General features: G+C 42.3%; 1 protein-coding gene across 1 annotated transcript in view; it reads right to left on the reverse strand.

Annotated features, from left to right (window-relative positions):
- Window positions 1-27,843, reverse strand: part of TMX4 (thioredoxin related transmembrane protein 4) — a gene marked incomplete at its 5' end in the record, with an annotated part of 75,138 nt that extends 47,295 nt beyond the window's left edge. The window contains 2 exons of the mRNA XM_019515884.1: window positions 3,836-3,951; window positions 27,743-27,843. Coding sequence (XP_019371429.1) covers window positions 3,836-3,951; window positions 27,743-27,843 — 217 coding nt within the window. The remainder of the gene's footprint in view (window positions 1-3,835; window positions 3,952-27,742) is intronic.
- Between the last annotated feature and the right edge of the window lie 4 nt (window positions 27,844-27,847).

Genomic DNA, 27,847 nt, shown 5'->3' on the forward strand with positions numbered 1-27,847 from the left:
AGGAGAAGATTGTTCAACTAGGCTCACAGAAACCTGCTTTTCTTTGGTTTTTTGATTTGTTTGTTTTGGGTTTTTTGGGGTTTGTTTGTTTGTTTTTGGGGGGGGGGGGCAGCAGGGGGAAGGCAAGTCTAAAGCAAGTAGTTACATGCCATACAGCGCACTACTAAAACCTCCAGAGCCAGGGGGAAGTTTCAGAGATTCTCGTCCTTCCCCTCCTTTGACACACATTAGGAATGGAAGGGAAAATACCCCCTCACAAGCGTGCCATCTTGAAGAAAAGAAATTACTTCTAATCTGACCACGAAGGAATGAGAGAGCCTGAAAGAAACTTCAGAAACAGAAGATGAGCACAAATATGAAAAATGAAGTGAACATGAGAGACCCTTGGTTGATACAGCTACCAGCAAGCTAATAAATGTCTGGGGAATGTAAGGTTGAGAGAAAAGTAGCAAGAGACAAAGGAGAAAAGCAAACATTTAAGTGTTAATGAGAACAGCAAAATAGCAAGTGCCCTAAGTATCTCTCAGAGCAAGTACATGACTGTGTCCTCAATCCAGAGAGTTTTCTTTAACTCCGACTTAAATAAAGAGATAGAAACAGAAGACCAGTAACAAAAAAAAGATGATACATAAATACTGAGAACAGGGACATCATTAAGGTTGCAGTTATGCACACTTCATGGTACATTACAAAGGGGAAGGGGGAAGTTTTCAACTGAAAAACTGATTTTTAAGAAATTAATTTTTAGAAGCCATTGAAAAAAGTTGAAAAGACAAAACTTTGTTACTGTAAATGCATTTTTTCCTTCTGAAGGGACCCAACATAGGACAGCCACTAAATAATGGGACTTGCAAGTTTAAGTTAAGAGCCAAATGATCTGGGCTTAGTCTACACATAATTACTGGGAAACAAGGTCCACTCTCTCATTCTCCTCCAAGCATGTGTGATGCCAGCAGTCAGGCAGCAGACAGTTTTGGGGTGGTCCATAGGACAACCCCCCACGCTGCTCTGCAGCTGCCTAGCTACCAGACTCCAAAGTGCATAGAAGTACAAATAATCAGGCAGCAGGAAGGTAGTAGAGGTATAACCCTTAGGATCTTGAAAATCCTATCAAGAACTTTTAATCTACATAACCAAAAAAAGGGTTGGAGTGTTGCTGGAGCTGTGATGGTCCAGGAAACATACAGGCAGCAAGGGGTTTTGTTTTTATCTTTTATTGGACCAACTACATTCCAGTAAAAAGATAATCACCAAAAAACCAAGAAAAATTTAACCAAAGAGAAGCAGGCAAGGTTTAGCACAACCCCCCAGCACTACTCCGCAGCTGCCTCATTGCCAGACTATGATGTGTATAGGAATAAAAATAAAGCAGGCAGCAGGGAGGTGGTAGAGATATGTCTGCCTAGGGCTTCAGACCAACACAGCTACAATCAAAAACCCCTTAAGCAAAAATACTAATTTATTCAAGAAGTTTTCCCCAAACAATTCTACCTTTCTTGCGTACCATTTGAAACTTCTAGTTTCTAAAAATGCATACTCTATGTATATAGTAGTGTAAGAATGATTTATCCATGACAGTCCAGAAATTATGAAAGAGCAAGGATTTCTCAGGGAAATGTTTTATTAGACCAGCTATAAGCATGGGACAGTTAGACAAGCTTTTGAATGCAAAACGTTCTTCCTCTTTTCCATTCTAACTGGCAGATTTTGATATTCTCCATGTTACAGTGCTGTAAGAGTGATGTTGCAGCCATGACAGCCCAGGGATCCTTGCCTCTCACATAATTTCTGGCCTGTCGTGGCTGCAAAATCACTCTTACACTACCATCACATGGAAGATACCACAATCTGCTGCTTAGAATGGAAAGGAAAAAGAATGTCTTGCATTGGAAAGCTTGTCTAACTTTATCCCAAGTGCACAGCTGTTCCAATAAAATATATCACCCTAAGAAACCCTTGTCCACCTTGTGTACATGCATCGTAGGTAAGTGCATCATTTGCTTAACTGCTCAACACAGTGACAGTCCCAATTTGTTGCCTATCACTAACATTTTAGCAGACCCAGGATTAGTTAAAAACAAGCCATTTCATCACATACCATGCATCATCCCTACCGTCTACTTCATAACCTATACTATTCTGCTTAACTACAACAGCAACTGTCCACTTTAAAAGTCACTTCAGTCCCTTTACACTAGAAACAAAAATTCTACTATTAGAAGTTTTTAAGTATATGGAATGAGCCTCATAGCTAGAAGCAGCCCATATTTTCAAGGCTTCTCCTAGCAGTTCCAGCACTGATTTTTAAAAAACATGAAAATGGGAGGAACTAAAGGGTTTCAGGGCTGCTAATACCACAGCAGTGACCCAACCATGTAGGTAACAAGCTCCAATTGTTTAAAGGTAAGTGCACCCACTGGTTAAGCACATGGCCTTTTTCACTCCAGAGGCTATGCACATAAAAGAAATGTACTGGATTTGCATCATAGTTGTACGCTGATCCCCTCAATGAAGATCAAAACTTCATTCTTTTAGCACTCTACAAAGGGAAGAAGTTTGTCTTTTAATTAATGGCAGAAGTAAAAGGTCAGGTTTGTAATGAAATATTAATTACGACCATGGCTTGACATACTGCCTACATCCCCATAATGGAGTTTTCATGGTTCCCTTAGTATGCAAAAACAGAGGGTTTTTTTAGTTTGGTCATGGGCAAAAAAGAAAAAGTTTTGTTCAAACGCATCTATTTATTAATCTGCTAATCATGATTAATGGCTGAACAGCCCATATTGACAGTCTATCACTTTTGGAGAAGTCTGGTACATCTCCAGGTTACTAATTCCACTCACAAGTACACACTGAACTTCTAGGAATAGTTAGCATTCTTTGTCTTTGAGACCAGAGTTCAGCTTCACAGGTATTGAAAATTAAGTCTGAACTTGCTAAAATTAACGGCAAGGAGTTAACTCATGTGAAGCATCACCATCTTGAGCAAAAACCCCATGAAATATGCATGCACGTCTTTAGTCTGATAAAGCAAAACTATCAGCTTTGGTGTTCTCATTGGGTGTAATCAGTCCCCTTCCACATTTATCACTGGAAGTTACCACTATATTAATAAATTTAAAAAGTACATACAGACATTTTCTTTCACAGACCTAATAAATGTAACATATTTCAACTTTATCTACACACACTTCCTAGATTAACATGCGTTTCAAAATGTTACAAATGTGTTATGAAAAAAATACAACTGAAGGCAGGAAATAACTTAATCTGCAAGTATAATTATAGCACAAGTGTTCTAAAAGCTCTTTTTCTATACATGCTCAAGGAGGAAGGAAACCTGTCCCTTCAAAGCAGTATAATAATCAGGTAACTACAAAAAAATAATGAAGTGGCAAATTTGAGAGACCGCCAAGCTAAAATTGAATTTTTAATAGAGCAAGCTCAAAAGTTGTTTCCTTACCCAGAGGAATTCATACTTTTCAGCCTCCCAAATTACAATCCAGCCCTGAAAAATGTCAATCAAATGACAGCTTTCCATGGCAGAAATCAACCAAAATTGTAAGTAGACCCTTCAATCTTATACTTGCTACATAAATAGGGCCTTAAAGCTGATGACTGGCCAAGGTAAAAGAACAGCTGTAAATTTAACAGCATAAAGAACAGTCCAGAAAAAAAGTAATGTTTTATTTTGATTTAGTGTTTTTTTTCCACTTGGTGAGTATCCCAGCTGCCCCAGTGAAATTGAGCATATTCCCAATAGTTAACACCTGCTTAGGTTACATATTCCTTTTAATATAAATACCTGTACAGAGCCCATTTCAAACAGTACCTGGTTCTTCCGTGACATCCACTTTCCCTACAGCGAGATCTAGAAGTTCGCTTTCCTTTGCAAAATCCTCCCAAGTTGATTCAAGCCGCTGACAAGCTGAACACCAGGGGGCATAGCTTTTAAAAGCAAAATCATCAAATTATTATTTGTGTATGCATAATTTTTTTTTAAATCAAAATCACTACAAAGTGGAGCATATACTATACAAAGTTAAAATATAACTATCACAGATAAAATGAGTCACCCCCCTCCCCCAGCAAATTCCCTTTATCAAGTCTTTTTGGACTAAAAGAATACAAAGTAATCCTAACCACATTTCACCAAATCAACCCATAGTTTTCTCTTAAATTGTTTGAGAGAATTTAATTTCCTCCTTCCCACATCCTTCACAGCTGAACACAGATAAATAACTCAGTTTATTCTTTTTATTCAAGAATTACTGAAGGAAGGCTCTTCTCAAAAGTGGTGTTCAAAAAACATTTTGCAACACCCTTAGGTACTTAGGCCCTCCTCTAAGTGCCATTTACCGTACCTCGTTACTCTATACATCTGTGAAATGCACCATTGTTGCAAAGGTATGCTCTTCCTAAACAATGTTCTAAAGAGATGCACCCTAACAAAACTTTTTCAAGCGAGAAAACCACCACAAGCACTATGCATGGATACCACAAGTATGAACTTGACGTAACAAAGTAGGTAACTTAATCAGAAAGGAAAGCTGCCTTTTGAAGGATTAGCAAATTTCCCTTTGACCCAAACTTATGATTAATACCACTGATGTCATAAAGGTGGAATAGCTTCAGTTAACTAATGACATTGAAATGCTAGATGTTGATAGGACTCTACCGGTCATTTTTACTGGCTGTTTTCCCAAACAATTTAAAACAGGAATTTTTTAAAAGCCGCATTAATTCCACAGTATCCCTTTTTTAAGTGCAAAAAGATAGGCTTTCAAGCCTATATCTTTAATGACGCTGGTCTTTTGTAAACACATAATACGGAAGAAAATACCTATCCTCAGATCATGTACTTATTAGAATTAACTCCATTACTCTACAGCTAGGTATAGACATTCAAGAAGCCGAAGACGGAAGCAATCTAAAATATGTGGCTTTCTGTAAGCAGCATTTAGATCAGTAACAAACAGTTGCCCTTTGGTAGGTGGGGGGAAGGTTCTGCCATTTTTAAACCAGTCTCTGTGTGCCAGAGTCCTATTATGGGTACAGATCCGTTTCTGATCATTTATACTGGTAAAAGTGTGATGTCTGTACCTGGCCTACACATTCTACAACTTTATTATAACTAGGGACCTACCTTAATCACAGCAAACGTCTGTGGCACAGCAGCACCTTTAATTTTGTTCTTTGTACTGTGCACCGTGGCCCCCCACCGATCAGTGGTCAAGTGTCAAAAAGTGTGGCATTAATTGTCTCTTGGCCTCTCAGTGGGGTGGGGGAAGAAAGAGAGGGCAAGTGGCAGGGTGCACAGTGCAGCAAAAAGAACAAGATTAAAGGCACTACTGCACCACAAACTTCTGCTGCAATTTAGGTAGGCCACTAGTTATACCATGGAATATGTCAGACTAAAAATAAGTCTCATGGGAGCACTCAATTTGCAACTAAAGATTCTCTGTCTGTGGTTATTACCACAAAGACCATCTCCCATCTTACTTGCAGATGCACATGGATCCCCTTCACAATTGCCCCAATTAGCCAGGCAGCAGAGTACTATAAGGAGTGGTTTGTATACTTTAAATACTGGAGGCTTCATCTATCTACAACCCCCACACCACAAAACTGTCATTAATGTCCTTGCTTTTAAATTTTGTCTCTACTTCTTTCAACTATGCATGCATCTCTCTTCTACTAGACCACCTTGATGATTTTCACTCTGAAAGGTTCCTTCAAACCAATTCCCCTCAAGACACAGCCTGCTTATGCCTTATACATCATTACAGCTTGTTTTCCTCTCCTCACCCTCCTTTAGTAAAAGTAGTCCAGTGCAGAAGCAGGTAAAAAAATGTTGTACTTGTTTTACATCTTATTAGATTTTATTGTCTGTCTACAGAAACAGGTGTAGTAAATCTGAAGGCAAAAACAAGTTTCATAGTTGATACGGTCGGAAGGGACCTGAGCAGATCATCAAGTCCAAGCCCTGCCATGGGCAGGAAAGAGTACTGGGGTCAAATTGACCACGGCAAGGTGATTATCCAGCCTCCTTCTGAAGACCCCCAGGGTAGGAGTGAGCACCACTTCCCTTGGAACTTGGTTCCAGATCCTAGCCGCCCTGACTGTGAAGTAGTGCCTCCTGATGTCTAGTCTGATCAACTTGCGGCCGTTATTCCTAGTTACTCCTAGTAGTGCTCGGAGCAACAGGGCCTCTCCCATTCCCCGCTGGTTCCCCCCTGGTAAGTTTATAGACAGCCACCAGATCCCCTCTCAGCCTTCTTAGCTCTTCCATCAAGATCTATTAATATTTCTGTGCCCTATCCAACCTACAATATGAATCAGGCACAGGCTTTGGGGAATAATTCTAATAAGATAGCTGAATCGCAACCACTTCCTCACAAGCTCATTCAGAAGGAACATGCTTGGCCAATAGACATGGACCTGGGGAGGATAGAAGTATGAGAAAGACCATACATGGGAGGACATAAAAAGCAGAAGTAGCTGGCAGCCTAAGCAAGAGGTTGGCATTCAGAAGATCTGTCCAAACCACTAGGATTCATCTCAGTTATACTACTTGTTTGGGTTTTTCATCTTTGTAAATTTTCTTAGCCCATAGTCTAGCAGGAATTAGAAGAAATGTAACCACTACATAAGATCCTGTCTCCTCTATGCTTAGATCCATCAGATGACTTCTACAAAAAAAGCCAAAAAAAACTTCAGCTTCAACTTCAGAGAACATGTTTACCTGCTTAAGACTCAGGTTTATTTGCACAAGTCCCTCATAGGAAAAAAATACACCGTTTTTAATAACTAAACTCATTTTGAATTCTTACAGATGTTATGTCACAGATTAAGATGAGAAAACTTAAGTCTTTAGAAGCTAAAAGGGAAAGTATGATTGGAAATAACTTTTCTTGCCTGCAATAATTAAAAAAAAAAGCTGCCTTTACATGGAAGTTAATACTGTCTATTTATAAAGCCAATAGCATGAGAATTTAGAAATCCACAAGTGTAAGACTTATCCAAAGAGGGAACAAACTTTTGCAGATATTAGAGAATGCCTTTCTTAACAAGAACAACAACAACAATTTTATTTTATTTTTTTACATTTCACAATATTCCATAGAAGTTTCTGACAAATAAAGCAAAAATATCAAATAACCAATGATGCATGAAAAGCAGAAGTACTCTCAATCAAATGAGGTACCTTCAAAAAGCAGAGAGCAGTCAGATGTAAAAGACGAGAAATCATTAATTTAAAAACAAGACAGACAAGTGCAAGATAAGGATGCCATTACTGAAAACCGATGCAGAACAAAACTTACTATCCTTTTTTTTTAGGCTTCAAAGTTCCTTTTGGCGTAGAGTTGAAATTTTAAAAATAAATAACTTTACAGAATTACAATAAAAAAAAGAAATTAATAGAAAAATTAAAACAGAGAATCTTAATAACTGATGCATGGATGAAATGCAATCAAAACCACCTCAAACAACTAGGTTGCATATAGTACCCTAAACTACCTTAAAACTTTATTAGTGAATGTTAAAAAACTACAGTTAGTCACATGGGTTTGTACAGCCTGAAGAATATAGGGGACCCCATGCATGATGGCTACATGTAATATAATTGCAGTATATTGGTGCAATCTAGGACACGTGGTTAGTCATGCAAAATGTGAGAGCCCAGGGTGAGGGGGGAAAAGGAAGCAATGCATCACTACCAAGGGGATACAAGACCCTGTGCACTGTAATCACATCAGTAGGGAGTCATGTCCTGGTAAAACACGCTCAGATACAAGTCTAAGCATGTGGTGTACAACTGCTGGGGTGGGGGGTAGTCAGGTTACAGAGAGATTTGTCAGTTCATGGCAAGTACAAAGGAGGTGCAGGCCACCCCCTTGGTCTCACTTCCAGCTGTCAGTCTTGAGCAGCTGTTCTCATATTGGCAATGGCCTATGATGCATTTAACACAGATGCCTGTGTACCATCAAATAGTACTGGATACCATGAGGGGCCTCATCAGCTTGGCATAACAGTGGGGTACTCTACAAACATCCCTGATGCTGTCGTTGCTGGGGTCCCATGCTCCAAGCATCCCACTGTCATGGCATACCCTTTGGCCCTCAGGATATCAGTCAGTGACTTGTAATTGTTTAGTTTTCATTCCCAGGCTCCAGCGAAGGCCTGCCACCAGTTCTCAAAGGGGCAGTTAAACTGATCATCAGGATCCAGTTGTTGTCTTTGTCTGTCACAATGATGTCCAGGCACAAGGGGCTGTCACTGCTGGGGACAGCATGGTTCACCACTACCATTCCAGCTATCTCCAAGACAGCACTAACCAGGATTGGCCGGTAAAAGCTGTGGGAGAGTTGTCAGGCTCTAGCACAGGGCCTACAGCCACATAGGATATGGGGAATGGTCTAATTTTCACAGCTACACCTCCAGCATCTCTTGTCATTGTTTCTGGAGCCAAAGGTGCCATTAAGCAGCAGACAGCTGAGAAGGCCCTGACTGATGAAAAACCAGTCAAAGTGTGTGAAGTCCCCATGAGGCATGACATGGTTACTGGCATCCCACTTCAAGGTGACCTCAAAGACCTTGCCCCGGTTTGGTTTAGGCTCTGGGTAACCAATAAATTTGGCCCTCAGAGTCATTCAGGAATCTCTCCTGGCAGGTCCTGATGTGGGGGGTGATAGTGATTCAATCTTAGCCAAAAAGCCAAGAAACAAAACACAACCTCTGAAGTAAGGTGTTGAATAAAAGCAAACAGCTTCAAAGAGAACAGGGGCTGGGTTGCAAGCTTGAAGTATCCATTCCAACCACAAAAAGTAAACAAAAAGATATGGAAAACTTAAGGGCAGATAAAATTTTATGCATTGCTGCCTCAACTAAGCTTATATAAACTGTTTACAATATAAATATATATACACACCCAAGTTCTGCAAGTCGCACTGAAAAATGGCAACTGCACTTAGACAAAGAGAGGACCCTGAACTGTCTCAACACAAATTTAATATATGCATACATAATACACACCCCATTTGACACAATGCAAGCAACCTCACAGCCTCCTTTCCCATAACATTTCTCTTATTCATGTTATTCAGCTTGGGTCCTAAGCCTATAATCTAGCCACATGGACAGACCCTCACTTCAGTCAAGATCCTGTTCAAAAGCAAAACACCAGTGGGTCCAATGATAGATCACCTAAATAACATGCATGGGTTGACTGGTAGTGAGGTACAGGTTTCCTTCGATTTATGTAGTACATGCGTCCCTGAAGAATGGTGCATAAATTGAATTTGCATAAAGCAAATCCACTTTACAATGTAACAAATAGGGATAGGTTCCCATGGCAGTGGGGGAGGGAGTGAGACTGGGACTAGGGAAGAGGCTGGGGGAGGGGTGCACAAGGCAGCAAAGCAGAAGGAACAGAGTGCCACTCAGCCCAGTCCTGGCTGCAGCAGCCCTGGGATCAGCCAGCACCAGCTGCCTGCAGCTGCTGGGCTGCACTATGCTCCGCCTGTCCCCCCCCATGCCTGGGCTCTGCTTGTCCACACTCACCTCTGCTCCTACTCTGTACCGGGCCCTGGTGCAGGCAGCTGGTGCTGGCTGCTACCAGAGCCGCTCTAGCATGGGCTGGGGTGAGTGCGGACAAGCAGAGCCCCTGGTGGCACGGCACGCGCCGCAGCCCCGGCTGCAGCGGACCTGGGAGCAGCCAACAGCAGCTGCCTGTAGTAGCTGAGCTGCACCAGTGTCTGGGGCAAGCACCCAGGAAGTTTTAAAATGAAAGCAAGCATGAAGGCAAGTGCAAGAGCAAGCACATACCATACTTATTTCATACAGAAGACTCTGCTAGCCCCACCCCATACCCTTATAAAAGGTAGAAGAATACGAGCTGAACGCTGCTATTCAGCTCAGTTGCACAATTATCACTGTGCTGTTGGGAAAAGCTTTCAGTAGGCCACATGTAAGGTACACCTTGGCTGTGTTAATCATAAGGATTTACACTTTATTTTATTTGCTGGGCAGTACATCAGAGAGGGTGTTACTAAATATGGTGGTCAACTGTGTATGTGTCACATTCAGTAATGCTTAAGTCAAGATATTGCTAGATGTATTAAAATAGTGTAAATGGATGCTGCATGAGAACCTGGCTTTGGGGGAAGTCCATCTGTCCACGCAGCTGCTTGTTGTGTGCCGTAAGTGCACAAACATCTAAGATAGAAGTCTTCCCCTGTTAGTACTCTCTAGGATCAGGCATCGATAAATCCTGGCAGAGCTGCATGTTTCAAAGAAACTTCGTAGCAGGCTGCTGTAATAACTGAAGTCACCCTTTCACACTGTTCAAAGTTTTGGGAACCTGCAACTAACTCATCTTTCACTTCCATGGAGTATTTTTTTAATCTATGGCAAATCAACCCTTCACACCCCAGACCCAGTCAGGGACACACCTTAAGTGACAATTACTATTCAATGGTGACCATCCATCAGAATTCAGTGATGTTAAAAAGTACACAAAAAGTAACAACTGGAAGCGAGACCAAGGGGGTGGCCTGAACCTCCTTTGCACTTCCCATGAACTGACAAATCTCTCTGTAACCTGACTAACCCCCACCCCAGCAGTTGTACACCACATGCTTAGACTTGTATCTGAGCACGTCTTACCAGGACACAACTCCCTACTGATGTGACTACAATGCACAGGGTCTTGTATCCCCTTGGTAGTAATGCATTGTTTCCTTTCCCCCCTCACCCTGGGCTCTCACATTTTGCATGACTAACCACGTGTCCTAGATTGCACCAATATACTGCAATTATATTACATGTAGCCATCATGCGTGGGGTCCCCTATATTCTTCAGGCTTTACAAACCCATGTGACTAACCATAGCCAATTACAGGCTGCTCGGGAGGCCTGAGCTGGCTGAGAGAGATAAGTAGTGATTGCAGAAAGTGAAAAGGCTCCAAGGGAAGAGAAGCCAGGGAGAAGCTCCCATGGAGGGAAATTCAGAAGGAATCAGAGGGCTCCTGGGGAAAAAGCCAGAGAAGGGAGACAGAGAAGAGTTGGATGGAATTGGTAACAGAGACACAGCTAGAAAGACACCCAGAAGGAGACCTGAGACAGACTGAGCTTGCAGAGAGAGAGATGGACCTGAGAGAGCAGGGTCACGCTCCTGAAAGCTGGAAGTCAGAAGCTCAGAGCTGAGAATGGAGATAGAGACCACGTGCAAAGGAGAACAGTGTGTTGGCTGAGCAACAGTGAACCAGAGGCTCCCTCTCTTGGGCTGGAAAAGACTCAGCATCATGAGCTAGTTTTGAGGGACTGGGTGGATGGGTTGATGCTGACAACAGACTGATACTCTGGTGTTCCTATAAAGCAAACATGCCCAAGGACATAAAGGACTGTGGGAAGTGTTAGAGACTGGGAGAGACTGTGCGAGCTGAACAAATCCTCAAACCTGCTACAAGGCTATAAAATAGTTGTGAATTAAACTAGATGGGAGTTGGGCAAATGAATACTTGGGGACAAAATGGAGACTAAAGTTACAAACTAATGAAATATTAAAAGGACACTGAATACAGCTTATGTCCCAACACTTTAACAAGCAGACGTATTTGGGCAGTTTTATATAACGTGCTTCTGGAACAGCTGGCTTCAGAACATTTTCAGGAGCTTTGCAATATTAGAGGATGGGGGAGGGGTACAGTTTACTTCAGCAAAAGCCCCACCACCTGGTCTTCAAATAAAACCCCCAGATCCTGAAATTTTTCATGATTACCTGTTATAAAAATTGAATTAAAACAGAATTGATTCTTGAAGAATCATTTAACATTTATGAAAAATAATCTCTGAGAAACAGCCTCCCCCACCTTGTAATGCTAAAGTATCTTAATGCTGTGAGCAAATAAATGTTCACAGTAGTGCAACAAATGTGTGAACCAGACAGCTTAAAAAAAGAAAATAATGAAATGCTTGACACTAGCACTGTAGCTTATCACTTCTTATACAGAATATGCCCCTTCAGCAGTGAAAAACAGGTCAAGGTCTCACTGGCACCTGTAAGTTGTTAGATCACAGGTAACAGTGCAGTTCAAAACTATCATATTTAAAAAGTGTTGTTTAAAACTGCTTGAGGTTCAATGATACATTTGCGTTTCTTCACTGAACAAATAGCATAAGCAGCCTGCAAAGACAATAAACTTTTTATTTTAAAGAATTAAGCTATGTTTTAGTCTTTCTTATGCATACAAAAGCCATAGAAGTACTCGTGCTTAGAAAAAAAGATTGCTACTTAAGCTCAAAAATTTCTTCTCAAACCAAACTCCCTGTTTCAATAGTAACCATATTTACATGAATCCAAGGTAAGTGCAAGTTTAAGAGTACCATCCCCACCCCCCAATACTTAGGCTCCAGTTGGTATTCCTGCCATACTTGCTAGTCTTCCTTAGGCAGTCCAATAAAAGATACCACATTAAGAAATCCTTGCCACTTGCATAATTTTTGGACCACAACAGCTAAAAAAACAACACATCTTACTTTTAGAAAATTCATAAACTCTTTAATGTGCAAACTGCACCTCCACAAAAAAAAAACACTGTCCAACTCTGCAAGTAAAAACCCCACAGCTACTGGCTAGTAATTTAAGAGTAAGTTGCTTTGCACTTGTGCCACTCCCTTGATTTAAAGCTCTCACCTGTTCTTTGTAGCATTTTTAAGCATCACAAGAGGCTTGTGATTCATCATGCCCATTCTGTAGCAATGGGGATAAAAGCTGAAGCCTACAGAGATAGAAGTGAGTACAAATCAGGCCTGCTTTTATTCAACTTTACAGGAATTGGGGGGGGTCAGCATCCTGAAAAAGATCAAGGCACTATAAATAGAAGTGGGACTACCAAAATCTATGGAACTATGAATAATCTCTACTATGTCCTCCCCATTCAAAGTCCTTCTAGCAGACCCCCCCTAAAGAAATGAGGCCTCTAGTTTATGAGAAGCAGCAGTCCCATCAGCCTCAAGTCTCCTTTTTTGTTACTTCCCAGTGCATTATTTCCACAGCATTTTTGTCATCTTTAACATAGTTAAGTGCATAAAGTCCACAAAGACAGCAAGAATTTGCACCACAGACTGCAAAATAACCCTGAAAGCATCCCACATGACAGTACACTGCAGGCCCCACTGTAATTAATAGGTTTCTTTAAAAAACAAAAACAGGAAAAAAAGCTGCATTTTAGTCACTGATGTTAAGAAGCCACAAGGGCACGAGTACGGTATCAGTAAAAACTTGCTAGCTTCCAACACTTCTTACCAAACTAAACACCATTTTTCAATAAAGTAGTATCTCAAATTACCTATGTTTGACACAGGGTATTTTGTCAGCTTTCATAATCAACTTACAGCCTTACTAAAATTCTTGCAGGGTAAGAAGTTGTATATTTGAGGACAGGTTCAAACAACACACCAGTGAGGTAAGCAGTTCAGGTAAAATCTGATACTAATTAATGTAATTAGGTTTGCACTGTGCTCACATTACACACACACGTTCTAGTAAGGAAGGTATTGAAATGAATGTCAAGAGGCAAAATCCCCCAACTTCCATCCCAAGGAATTGAGCCACTTAACTGCCCCACTTAACAAACAGAGGAGCTACATGGGGCAAGGTACAATTTATACATATATATCTATAGGTATAGATATATCCAGAGAGAAAGATAGAGACAGAAAGACCTGTACAGACATATACGTACGTATGCATACCCATGAAATCTTTTTCATCTGCTGTCTTCATGAATTCTTTCAGAGACAGAGAGAGAGAGAGTGTGTAAAAACAGACAAAAAACAAGACAAGACAAAAAACAGTACAGACTCTGAGGTTTAGGCAAGACTTACAAGGTAAAGCAGAGTTAATGACACATTGTGCACCATATCCTCCAGATCAGGGGTTGGCAAAGTCAAGTCCACAGTGCCACAGGTCTTTGTCCATGATCATCACAGTGCCACAGGTCTTTGCCCATGATCATGTCAGGGCTGAGCAGTACGGAGCTGCATTCATACATATATTCATATGATCATGAGCAAAGACCTATATAAGAATTCATGAAGACAGCAGAGGAAAAAGATTTCAGCATTATTACAAGCAAAAAGACTCCAGATCTGCTCAGTCTGCAAAGCCTGTGGTGCCACAGGTGCCTGGGTCTGCAAATGTGAATGTAAGACAATACCAATGACATTATCAGCTGCAAGGAGTAGTAAGAATACTACAGCTTAAGTCCAGCTAAACCTGTGTTTCTCTACAAGATGACAAACAGTACAGACTCTGAGGTTTAGGCAAGACTTACAAGGTAAAACAGAGTTAATGACTCACATTTTGCCAACCCCTGATATGGAGGGTACGGTGCAAAGTCCAGCCCACAGTGCCACAGGGCTTTGCCCATGACCATGCCAGGGCTGAGCAGTATGGAGCTGCATCAGGGATAGGGAAACAGAAACTGTACCCATGTTGTTACTTCTCCTCTGGTTCCCATCTCCCTCAAGGCTGAGTGCAAGCTCAGCTTCCAGCCAGAAGGGAGCTGCATCGGAGATGGCTGGATAGTGTGGTGTAAATAGGAGGGAGAAAAAGGGAGAAGCACCATGGAAGCGGCTCCCAGCTCCCTTGCAGGTGAAGGCATGCATGTACTGCAGCTGGGTCTGCACTGAGAAGCAACGCAATGCCAAAGCAGGCACAGCTCCCTGCCAGAGGGTAGCTAAGCCATGACCAGGGAGATGCAAGCTGCTTCCATACTGCTACCATTCCTCTGTGTCTCTACCCCCCAGCCAGCCCAGCCCTGGCACAGGTCCCCTATGACAGGAAACTGCACTGGCACCACAGCTGGGATGGGAGTGGGGAGGAGAAGCAGACGCAGTGGCAGTACAGGAGCAACTCTCCACTGCATGGCTTTGGAAGAGACACAGAGAACCCCCTAACCCCCACTAACGTGGTGCCAAAGCCACCTGGGCTGCATCAGACCACAGCCAAGTTGTTTCAGCCCATGGCATGAAAATGGTTGTTGGCACCTGTTCTATGCTGTCAACCTTAGCCATCCTTTGGGCCACCTTGTAGAGGCTGAAGTCACCTTCCCCAACAATGGCAAGAACTCATTTGAAAGCGAGTATAATAAATGCCTGCTTTCAGCTTTCACTAATGGCAAAATGGATGCTCTCTTCTCTTCACTACCTTCTCCAGGGACAGCTTCAAGACGCTGCAAGAGACCAGGAACAAAAAGTGATCCAAAGAATGCCAACCAATAGCACCCAACCAAAAGGTGTTCTAAGACTTGCCAGAAGCAAAATCACATACACATTTAATACAAATAAACCTGCAATAAAACTGTCTCTCATAATTTCTAAGTCACCTGTACCTTATGCCTTCTATTCCATGATAGGAAACGAAAACAAGTCATTCTGTAAATATCGAGAGAATACCCTAGAACCAGAGGGACATACACCACCAAAACACCAGAATAAAAGCAATAACCTGTGTCTTCTATCAAATTATTGCATTTTACTGTTGCATACTTGAAGAACAAGATAGATTTACAGAGCAACAGACAGGAAATTCTGGACACTGAAGTTATTTATGTATTTTTGTAAACTAGAAAAGAGGTAAAGGATAAAAGCCACAAGCGTAGTCCTCCACCCCTCTAACTAAAGAGAAATTATGGTTTGTTATTTATTTTGCAACCGCACTTAAAACCTGTAGTCAGTTATAGTCTCTTTATGATCTGCAACCAGTTTACATAATAAACACTAGCAATGGCAGGTGAGAACAAAACATTTAGCCCAGGTAAGCTACCTTACATTTCATCACCCCCAGTAAATCCAAGCCATAAACTCGCTCATCCAGCTGAGTAATGATGAGGTTAAGACAGTATGTCCTCCCTTCACATCTATCAGAACAACATGCTCTTTTTACCTTATCAGATGTTGTAAGAAGGTAAAACTAATAGTTTGTGCAGCCTCAGACCATTCCCAAGAGGTTCTCATAGGAGAGAAAGCAAACAGTCATTTCTGGCATTATGCCACCAGTATAGTTTTATTTCGCCTGTAATAAAGACAGTTTTCCATGGCCTGAACTGACAGAACCCCAAAATACTGGAGTAAAAGAAATTTGTAAAATTATACTTCTCAGACTATATTTTAATTCCTGGTTCTGCCAAGGAAAGTTTCACCTTGGGGTTTGTTTGTTTTTTTAAAGGTATAGTGTGGTTCAAGAAGAAATAAAATATTGTAAATGCAGTGATTTCTCAGACCCCATCCTCACAATGGGCTCTCTTAAGTCTCCTGTGTATTCCAAAGCAGCAGACAAGGTTCTCTGGGTAAATCTGATTTCTTTTATTAGACCAACTCAAATAGTTGGAAAAATTCTTAGCAAGCTTTCAGGTACAAATACATTTCAACAGGCTGAAGAAGCATCTGCAGTTGGTCTGTGCTCTTCCTGGATGCTTCTTCAGCCTGACAAAGGGTATTTATACCCACAAGCTTGAAAAGAAGAATTTTTCCAACTATTTCAGTTTGTCTAATAAAAAGAGATCAGATTGACCCAAAGAACCTTGTCTGCCTGTGTCCTTAGACCAGCACAGCTACAACCTATAACCCTGCTCCAAAGCAGCAAATGCTCATGCATCAAAACCTGAGGGCACCTGCACAGATATATATATTCTGTCTTTATTCAAGTCTCAGTGAACCCAATAAGCAAGACAGATAGAGTCCCAGTGCCCAGACCCTGAGAGGATGTCTTCACCTCCAATGACTGACCTCAGCAGGGCAGAAGAGCAGCAGAGATCAAGGAAAGGAAGAAAAGTATGTATTTTGTAAGCTTCAGCAGGACAGGTGAACAGAGTCAGGAGTGCATATGACAAAGGGAAATGAAAGAGGTAAGGAAGGCACGCAGTCCAAGAAAAGGAAGAATGGTAAAAGAATGCAGGCAGATGGGAGACAGATAAGCAGGTTCTGTTAATCAGGAAGATAAATGAGGGCTTTCATGGTGCTGAGGCACAAACACCAAAGGAAAATGGCAAAATTACCACTGACTTCAGTAGATTTGTGATTTCACCCAACTCACAGAAATCTACCACCCTTCTCAATCAGCCTTAATCAAAACACTTCCCAGGCCAGCTTCTCCTCCTTCATATCTTCTAGTCTTTCTCTCCCACCACTCTCCCTCGCTTCCTCACACAGGTTCCTCTAATTAGTCTCATGCCAGTTTCTTTCACAAAAAGCTGTTTTTCTTCCTTGCATTAAGCCCTCTCAGGATGAGAGGGGGTTACTGTTTATTAACACATCTACTGTAGCATAATTTTTACTGACGTCTTATCTTAAATTTTTAGTATCAAAAAGATCTGATAATCCTGCCGTTAAAAGCCTCCCCCCTCCTCCTACACAGCCAAACTTGTGAAATGCTTGGCTATTTCTCAGTTCCTCAACCCGGAAACTGGTGGCTAGTGCTGTTGAGACTTGGTTGCCCACAGACATTAAGATCTATACTGATGGCAAATGTTTTCCTGGAAGCTTTCTGCAATGGACAGAAAGGGTATAAGCCAATGACTCTCAACCAGGGTCCCACAGGACCATAGGGTACCTTGAGATCATAGAAAATTAGGGTTGGAAGGGACCTCTGGAGGTTACCTGCTACACAAGCTTAGCAGTGTACAAACATAATTCACAAGTTAAACCTAGAGGCTTCAAATAGGAATCCAGAATATTAAAAAAGACTGCAGCACGTCAGAATCTTGAGTTTTTGCAAGAGAAGAATTACTCGGGTTTTTTTGATTATAGAAAACTAAAGTGAAAACTAAGAGCTGGCATTTTCCAAGGGATGCTTTGAGTCTAATGAAAGCTGCTTCAAGTCAAGCCAATGGCTCTCAACTTTTAAAAGCATTAGTCTCTAAGGTGCCATTCTTCTCTGCCTGCTGCCTGACTTTAGACTACTAACCCAGCTAATTACGTTTGCCTACAGATGGAATCATGTATGCAGTAAATAGAAAGCTATGTGTTGCTGGAAGAACAGACAGCTAAGTGGTATTTTAAAACCAAAAATTGGTGTGTTATGATTAAAAACGGCAGTACTACCCAAAATGAAACAGGTTCTAGAAAACCATCTTTATTTGCATCTAAGGCAAATACTCCACATTTACCTTGGGATGAATTTGGCCCACACTATAAATTGTAACTACAGGTTGTAGAGCAAGAGCACCTTTTAGAAGAAAATTTCCCAATCATTTTGAAGGATCACTTTATGAAAAGTGTAAAAATATCAAATTAGAAAAAGGGTAACACTTAAGAAAACAGAAGTGAACAGGAGCTATGGTTAGTAGTTTGAGCTTTCCAGCTCAATCTAAGAGCTCTCTCTGCTATGCAAGACATACCTTAGAGCAGAGATGTGGGGCAGAAAATTTTTCAGTTCTTTATTTTTCTGTGTGAAATTTTCCATTTCTAAAAATTGTTTCATAAAATTCATTAGTAACAATGAATGGATGCCAACACAACATTAGGCAAGCTTGGCAGTTTCAAAGTTGTAATTAATGTTTTTCACGTGATTATCCCTAGGAAGTGTGAGAGAAAGTACATATATGTTTTACTGATTTGTAAACAAGTTAAATACACTCACAATAATCCAACCCAAAAATCAAGTTATGAATTCACCTAATTGGCTGTGCAGATCAAATCAAAACCAAAGCTAAAATTCTTATTTAATCTTAGACTGCAAGTGAAAGCAAAACCAAAATGAAAACTGATTTTCTGTTTCACTTTCAGTTCAACAAACACAAACAGCAGCGTAGGAAGTGTTTGCGTAAGATCTGTTATGGCTTTAGTCCCCTTGGTTTGAAGTAGACATAATAATGCCTAATCAGAAAAAACTAGTGTGGGGCATCATTATAGTAAAGTTCAAGACACTAAAGGAAGGAAGAAAGCTGGTAGATGTAAATACTGCAGGCAAGAGTATGCTAACAATGCAACAAAAATGAAGAAACATTTAATAACATGTAGGAACTATCCTGAAAGAGTACAAGCCATATACAGAAACCTAATACAATGAAGTGGTGGAACAACATCATCATCTGAGAAAAGTCTACTTTAGGAATCCTGTGTACGTAAACAAATTCATATGTTAAACACACAGTATAAACTAGTAGACATATTGTTTTAAAACAATTTCAAAAGTTGTTACTGCAACTCTGGACTATTATTTATTTAAAATATTTGTGTCCTGCTTTTCTGCTTGCACTAAGCACCCAAAGTGGTTTAAACTTAACAATAAATTGTTTTTAAATTACATAATAGTTAATTATTTATCTATTTCAACTCAGCAAAGCAAGCTTCAACCTCTGGCCAATGGCAGAGGCCAGGCTATACTTCCCTTTGCCTCTGGAGTCCCAGGGCAACTGAGCAGTAAATTGAGAGCAGCGGGTTCTTTCTAGCAGGGAGGGGGGAAAGCAAGCTCCCTGCTGCTTCTTCTCTCCCTTCTGATGGATGAGGCCAGACTAGAACAGGCTAAAATAAAAATCTTTTCCCCATTTTGTTGCAGGAACTTGGTAGCTCAAGTGAAATAGCAGATTTGCAAAAAATGGAAAATGAAAATGTTGAGCTGCCAGGTCTGGGGGAAGAAGCAGCAGGATCCTCCCTTTCAAGATCACTGTCACCAGACATGCAATCCACCATGAGTAGCTGTTCAAGACAGTCAAGCTTTTTATCAAGCTTTGTGGACAAAATGTCAAAGGAAGATCAAGAAAAAGCAAATGAGACATTAGCTTGACCTATATTTGCAAACGGTACACCTCTTTCCACAACTGAAAATCAATACTGGAAGGAACATTACAAACTAATTGGCCCATCATATAAGTTTCCGTCACGTTATCGCTTAATCACATCCTCTCATAGTATGACAGAGTTCAAATAATGGTTATTCAAAGGACTGGTCAAGCAAAATCAAAAACTCTGATGTCAGGTAGATGGACTGATATACAAGGAAATCCTTTATTGAACATTATGTTAACAACACCTGAACATTATGTTAACAATTCCTGAAAGCAAATCTTCTCATCATACGGGTGAGTACTAGCCCAATTACTGAGTGAAGAGACTGGAAGTGTAGGTCCCTTGTAGGTACAAGCCCCTGTAAGTGATAACTGGGGATCCAGGTTTTCCATTTCCCACAGAAAAATGAAGAAAACCACAGATTTCCCTGTTTAAACGGAGAAAACGCAGATTTCCCCTTTTAGCAAGGAAACCTGTGGATTTCCCCGTTTTGCAAAGAGCTCCCCAGGCTGGCTGAGTTGAAGCCTGCAAGAACTGTTTGCAAAAGGGATGGGAAACCCCCAGCCCTGCCCGGAGGGGAAGGGAAAGGGGGAAAAGGCGGGACCCAACCCTCTCACATACTGGAGGCTGGCTCAGGATCCCTCTTTGTTCCTGGAAGTAAGTGGGGCTTGGGGGTTGCGAGGCAGGGCTGGAGGTAGGGAGCTGGCTGTGAGTTGAGGAGTAAGGATGTGTTGGGGGAAGACATGGAGCGTCTGCTGGCCAGCCCACAAGCACTCCTAGTGGGAATTTCCCCAACACCTTCCCTTCCCCCTCAACCCAGGTGGGCGGGTGAGCAGACCCAGGGGGGAACAGAACACACCCTGGGGCACAGCAGCGAAGAGTCACCACCAGCTCCCACTTCAGCTCATTCTGTGCTCACTCCCAGGACCAAGGCCACAGGGGCGAGGGCAGCACAGCACAAGCCCACCCAGTTGGGGGAGGGGCGGCTTGCACGCAGCAGTCACTACCACCACCGAACCTCATGCCACTTGCCTGTAGCACGTAGCAGGAAAGGCACGTTACATGGTGCGGTGGCGGCCGCTGCATGCAAGGCCCCCCCCTCAGCCAGGCAGGTGCATGCGGCCCGTAGAGGGGCACTGCTGCCTTCGCCCCCCTGGCCCTGCTCTGGGCAAGCAGCGTGGGGCATGGCAGAGGCGGCAGTGTTGGGGGGCCGCCACGTGCAAGAGGAGGTGCGGTGTGAGGGCAGCCGCCACCAGCAGCACAGTGGTGGCCACCACGCCCCATGCTGCTTGCCCAAAGCAGGGCCCCAGGGGGCAAAGACAGTGGTGCGGTGGCAACTGCCACGTGGGAGCCCCTGCTCTCCCCCAGCCGGGCAGAACATGTGGGGCCCACAGGGGGGCACCACTGCCCTCATGCCCCCCCGCCCCAGGAGCAAGCACAGAGATGCACTCCTCCCCTGCCCCATTCTCTATCTACCCCTTCCTTCCCCACCATCCCCACACACACACCTACCTGCTGGGGTGTCCGTGTCTGTGCCTGCATGTGTGAGGCTGAAAGGCTGTAGGGAGGAGTGAGGGGCACTAGCAGTACCAGGGGGGCCCACAGGGGGTCCTTTAATTATTATCAAGGATTTGGGGTTTTTTTAATCAGAGAATTTGTCATTTTTTATCAGGGAAAACCAGGATCCCTGTTGATAATGTGAGTAACATGAAAGCTGCATGGCAAATATTAAAGGCAAAGTATCCTCATTTAATAGTATTTGGCTGTCTTGCTCATGGGTTGAATCTGCCAGCAAAGGACGTAGTAAGTATGAATACAATGAAGACAATATTGGCAAACTGCAAAGCGATTGTGAAGGTATTCAACAATCATCACATTGCTAATCGGACTTTGAAGAAATTACAGAAAGAGAAGCAGGGGAAGGAAAGTGCACTTTTATTGCCAGGAGAAACTAGATGGAGTTCGGCTACAAAGTGTTTACTTAGTTTGCTGCGCACAAAACTGTTTGCAGTGTGCTTCAATAGATGACAGTATTCCAGAGTATTCCCGTGAATATTCAGAAGCAGATTCTCAACAACTATGTGTTCTGGGTTTGAGTTCAAGGAGCATTTGTTTGCTACTACCAGTTTTAGTAGCTATCAAGAAACTTGAAAGAGATATACCAAGCCTTTCAAATATTCCAGAGATATTCAGACAACTGAAAGAAAATCTAATCAAGCTTTTGCATTCTTCACCTCTATCCAAAAAAGAAGAAAAATAAATGTTTACTAAGACATCTGAGTTTTGCTCTCATCCAGTTCATCTGGCAGCAAACTTTTTGGATCCTCAACACAGATGACAGCATTTATCGGAAGACGACTTACCTACTGCTCTCGATGCAATTGTGGAAGTAGCTAAGAATGACCTCAACATCAATGACAGCCATGATGACAGACATGGCCGAGTACCATGCAAAAGAAAAACTTTGAAGCAAAGACATCATTTGGCAGGCAGCAAAGAATATGTCTCCTCTCACATGGCGGAAGGGATACTGTAACACCCACCTGTTGTCCAGGATTGCTCTAAGGATCCTAAGCATGCCACACCAACAGCAGCTTCTTGTGAAGAAAACTGAAAGGCATTCAGCTCAATCAAGACAAAAAAGCTAACAAATGAATGCACTGCCAAGCTTGTTTCTGTTTCTCAAAACCTTGTGCTTCTGGAGAATCAGTCAGAAGCACAATTAGTGAATAAGATGCAGCGTGATGATAAGTTGCCCTTCCTCATAGACTCACTGGTAAAACCATCCTTTAGCGAAAGAGAGTGTGGGTCAAGTAGTTCTGAATCAGGTTTGCCTCAATCCGATTCTGAAATGGAACTAATAAATAGCGCGAATGATTCTACAGATAGTGATGGTGAAACTGGGGGTGCCGCAACTGCCTCAGTAAAAGAGTGTTAAACTCTGTAGGAGGAGATGAGTGGATGGCAAATCATGGACAGTTCTTTGGGCATGCTAAAATTAGTGTCTCAACAGTTTTCAATGCCTTTGTTTTTTTCTCCTTTTTTTTCCTTAAATTTAAACAAACAATGCAAAGGAAGTACATGCTATTGTGTATGGTCTTTACATTTTTACAGGTATTCCAATAAAAATAATTTCTTTCCACATAAAGCTTTGAATTTGTTTGAATATACCATTAAAGCCACATTAAGTGTGCTGTATTTAATGTTCTTTCTAATCGAATATTTCAGTTCAAATACTTGTGCCTATTGAGACATAAAATTAACATGGGGTACTTTTTTGGTTTTGTTTACTAAATACAAGTCAAATAAACATGCTAAATCAGATCACGCTCTATTTAGGGCATTGGAAAATTGTCCAGAAAACCCACATCTCTGCTTTAACGTGAATAAGAACGCTTTTTTTTAAACTTCTAAAAAAGTGGAAATTGAAAAAAATCTCCTATATCTGATCTGAGTATGAGGGGAATGGAAAGGGGGAAAAAAAGAAAAATCCAGGTGGCTGCCTCTATCAGATAAGGCCATTGTAAGATATTAAACTTGTTCTTTATAATTTACAACGCCATATAGTGAATTTAACATATGAACCACCACTTCTTCTGTAGGTGTAGAGAGGGTGGCTGGCTTAGAATATTCGCCACTTTGAGGAAGAGAAAACAAAAGGTCACAATTAACCACCCACTTACTTTCACTATAAAATTAATATTCATGCACAGATACTGAAGCTTTAAGTTCTGACTTTATGTAACAGCCTTTATTTATAATCCTTCCCAGAAATAGTCTGTCAAACATTTTTGCTGGGACTTAATTTGTACAAATCTCTTTCACGCAAGTCCTATATTTTAGGCCTAAATGATATAGGATTATCACCACCTAAATACCAAGTGAATCAAGGATACTGAAAAGTTAATAGAACATTAAATATAATTTCATGGTAAATGGCCCAGTAATTTTCAGTCTGCAGCACCCAGACAAGTTGAAGTAGCATTGGTATAGTGATCACCACAATCCTTTCCTTGATTGTCCTCCATTTACATCAGAAACTCATTTTCATATCCCATTTTTGCATTTAGGAGAGCCAGTAAAAACAAAACTCCACCCTACAAACTTATATAATAATAGTCTTTATTCAAGTACAGATCTCTAAATCAGGTGTTCCTGTATAGTCTGCATAGACATCATCTTTGCCCATTTGCTGACATCACTATCCCTCAAATTCGCTTCTGAAACTTGCAGTCCCTAGGTGGAGCTGGGCAGGACCACACCCTTATAACACTGCCCCCTACATAGGGAGGCTCCATCCCAGGAGAAAGAGAGACCAAACTAAATTTAAGGAAACATGCTGCCAAACAAGAGAATGGCTACTGGCGCTGTAGAGTTTTTCATAGGCTCAATGGAAGTTTGCATCCAATATCTGCCCAATGATTTACTGGGATTGACCATCCACCTACCATCAAGCTTCAGGCACATTATTTAAGGAAGCTGGCAAAGACACCTGATGCGCAAACCATCTGTAGCGCTCCTGCTGTAGCTCATAAACAACTTATTCTGTTCCTCACAAAGCCTTTTTGAAAAGCGTTTGCATAATCAATATATGAAAATGTTCCTCCCCTTTATGATATGGTTGCACAGGTCCTGACCGCCATTTATAACTTGCTCTAAACTGCTCAAATAGTGAAGATTTTAGGGCAGTCTCAAAGAAGAGAACTAAATGCGTCATGATACAATTCTACAATACAAAAAGCCTAAGGAATATTACAATCTGTTTCACTAATTTCCTTTTAAAATGCTGTATAGAAAAACAAGCTTGTTACACCAAACTCCACCTATACATATACCAGAAAAGTGCATAAAACTCAATTAATTACATAACATAGTGGTGCTCAAATGGCCAGCTGTGTGGGCCTGATCCCACTGACAGGTCCATAGGCCTGATCTGGCATGCCAGCCCAGCTGTGTGCCCACCCCAACAACATGCACAGCTCAACCTATGCACTGCCCTCAAGGCATGTTGGTGCAATCTAGCGCACAGAGCCAGACTGGCCCATGGGTCTGGAAATTTGGCAGCAGGGGAGCTACAATTGATGCTGCAAGGCCAAATTTTCAGACCCATGGGGAAGACACAATGCCAGTCCCAATTTCTTTGCTGGTGCTTACATTTTAACAAATTACAGGACAAGGGTTTGTTTTTGCCAGTATCTTTTATTGGACCAACTGTATAGTTGGGGCAGAGATTAAACAATTAAATGTACTCTCTGACTAACATCTCTACCAATTATACAGTTAGTCCAAAAAACAAATCACCAAAAAAACATTGCCTCTTTTATATTTTTTGGACCACTGCAGTTTTGACAACATCTTAACACTGTTATAGCAAACATCAGTTACCTGTGTATCAGTTAAGCACATAAATTACTTAATTGCATAGCATCTTGCAGTCCCACTGTCTGCTTTGTCATGATAATCGTACTCTGTTTACCTGCTAAAAAAACTAGCACTAGAAACACTGAAGGGGAAAACAGCTGTCAAAGGGCTGCTCTTGGAAACCTTGAAAACAACAGGAAAAAGCTAATCATTTTCAGGGTTCTGTCTCCTCTCAGCCTCAAGGATTCTAGCAGCAGCCAGGAACTGACAGTAGTTAGTCAGTTTTTAGTGCTCCTAAAACCACAGCTATGACAGCTCACATTAAGTGTGGTTAAGTGCATACTCTAAGAAAGCACAGCCATTTTTCAGTTCTCAGGTTTAAACAGAGTACCACATATTTCTTAACAAATAGAGCAAAACTAGCCTGCAAGAGGAAATTATGTGTATTTCAGAAACTCAAATGCTCTGATACCTTGAATAAAATCCTGGCATCCTTGAAAAGTTAATGGGAGTTTCCCCTAGTACAATCGTAGACAACTGAACTCCTATGGACATCAATGGGAGAAGGACCAAGCTCACAACATACTGGGGTTTTGTGCTTCATATCTCCCAAGGACAAGAATTTTAGATCCTTGCTTCTGGGGGAGGAAGAGCATTTTAGAGGACATGGAACTGGTTACTATTTCAGAAACCTGCTCCTGCTCATTTCTACCCAGGAGAACTTTTGCAATCTTTTCTCTGATGCCTGATGAAGTGTTTTTGTACCCTAAAGCTTGCAATTAAAGAGTTCTTTTTTTTTTGCAAAGATCTAGTGGATCTAATAAAAAATACCACCTCTACCATGAGTCCTGATCGCTTTTTCCTCTAGACCAATACAGCTACAACCTGGATACCTACTCATGAAGCACATTTTACCACAGTTTGAGTGTGAAACGGTGCAAGACACATTCTTTAACTTCTCACTTGGCTTTCATTAAAGTTAATGCAATGAAATAAGCATGTACTGCTAAGTTTTTGCATGAAGCCAAGGCCAAAAACATTTACTACATTGTTCTTCCTTGTGCTGAAGACTGAGTGACAAGAATAGATGATAACTGCAACCATCAACATTGTTTCTGTGCTCACAATTTACAGCTGAGGGAAAGAAGTAGAAAAAGAGTTTAGTCCAGGTAGGATCTCTCATATATAAGAGTTACTAGATCAGAACCATATTTCAGAGCTTTTCTATTAGTTATCTTCCTGTGCACATCACTAGGGAAAGAAAGGGAGGGAATAAACATTCTCTTCCACTCCCCTACCAAAGCAGGTGGAGAGCCCAAGCACAAGACACAAATCTCCCATCTCCTCTACACCTTCCTTTCCTAGGTGCTGTATAAAATCCTTCTCAGACTAGTGTGGGAGGGGAATGGATATATTACCCCCCAGTCATCCCTGCCCCCAGAGGGCTTAGACATGTGAGATTCAACAATAATGTATCATTTCACTGTCTACATCCCAGGGAAGGGATTTGTTTTAGAAAAAAGAAAGAGCACATATAGTATCCTCCTCACTGCAGCACAGATACAGCTTCTGGTAGGACCAAGGGGGAGGGAGTGGGGGAAGAAGCTGACTTAGTATTATATTAATATATGTTCATGCTCATTCTCTTCCTATTTTGATTAATAACAGGAGCACGGTATTAATGCCTTGACATTTCGGGGGGGGGGGGGGCAGACCAGGTCATGGCAAGGATGCAGGCAGTAAATGACATAGGTAATGCTCAACCTTTTGGCCACATCAGGTTAAAGATCTAGAGCTTGATCAGATCTTCTGTGCCAGGACTGGGCCCAGGAGCCCACAACACCTGTGCCTGGCCCCATATACAGGGCTTGGGGCCCCACATCCCAATGCTGCCTCTGTCCTACCCTGCATGCCAAGATTGGGACCCCGGGGCCCTGTGCTGCCACCCAGCCCCATACGTGGTATCGGGGCTGCTTCTGTCTAGCCCCACGTGGTGCGATTTGGATCTTGGAGCTGTGCCACCTCTGCCTGGCCCCACAGGTGTGGATGGGGGCCCCAGATCCCAGCACTGCTTCTGCCCAGCCTCACGTGCTGGAATTAGGACCCTGGGGTCCTGCGCCACCTCTGCCCAGCCCGTGTTGCCAGCTGTCATGATTTTTATATAAGTGACATGTAAAACAAAAAAAAGGGCCAAGTTTGTCACCTTCCCCAAATGCAAACTTTAAGAACAACACCAAAAACCATGAGAGTTAACAAGACAGCAGCCCTATACACAGGGCCAGGACGGGGACCCAGGTCCCTGTGCCACCTCTGCCTGGCCTGATCCACAGCATCCCAACGTCACTTCCATCCAGCCCACACACTGGGACCAGGGCCCTGCACCACCTCCGCCCAACCCCAGATCCCACTGCACCTTCCATCCAGGCCCACGTGCTGGGATCAGGCCCCCAGACCCCCGCACTGTTTCCTCCCTCCCATCCAGCACCCTGCGGTCCCGAGGCCTGTGCCGCCTCCAGGACCGCTCCTCTTGCCTGCCACCCACTCCGCAGCCCCAGGTCCTCTCCCGCGGGCAGCGGCTACTCACAACTGCACCATCCACTGGCCGCGCAGCACCAGGCTCCAGTTGGCGGCGCCCAGCACCTGCACGCGGCTGCGCGCCGCCCCGGGGCTGCCCGCCGCGCCATGGGGC

Source organism: Gavialis gangeticus, unplaced genomic scaffold (assembly GCF_001723915.1).
Source record: "Gavialis gangeticus isolate Ggan-Ray unplaced genomic scaffold, GavGan_comp1, whole genome shotgun sequence".
NCBI lineage: Eukaryota > Metazoa > Chordata > Crocodylia > Gavialidae > Gavialis > Gavialis gangeticus.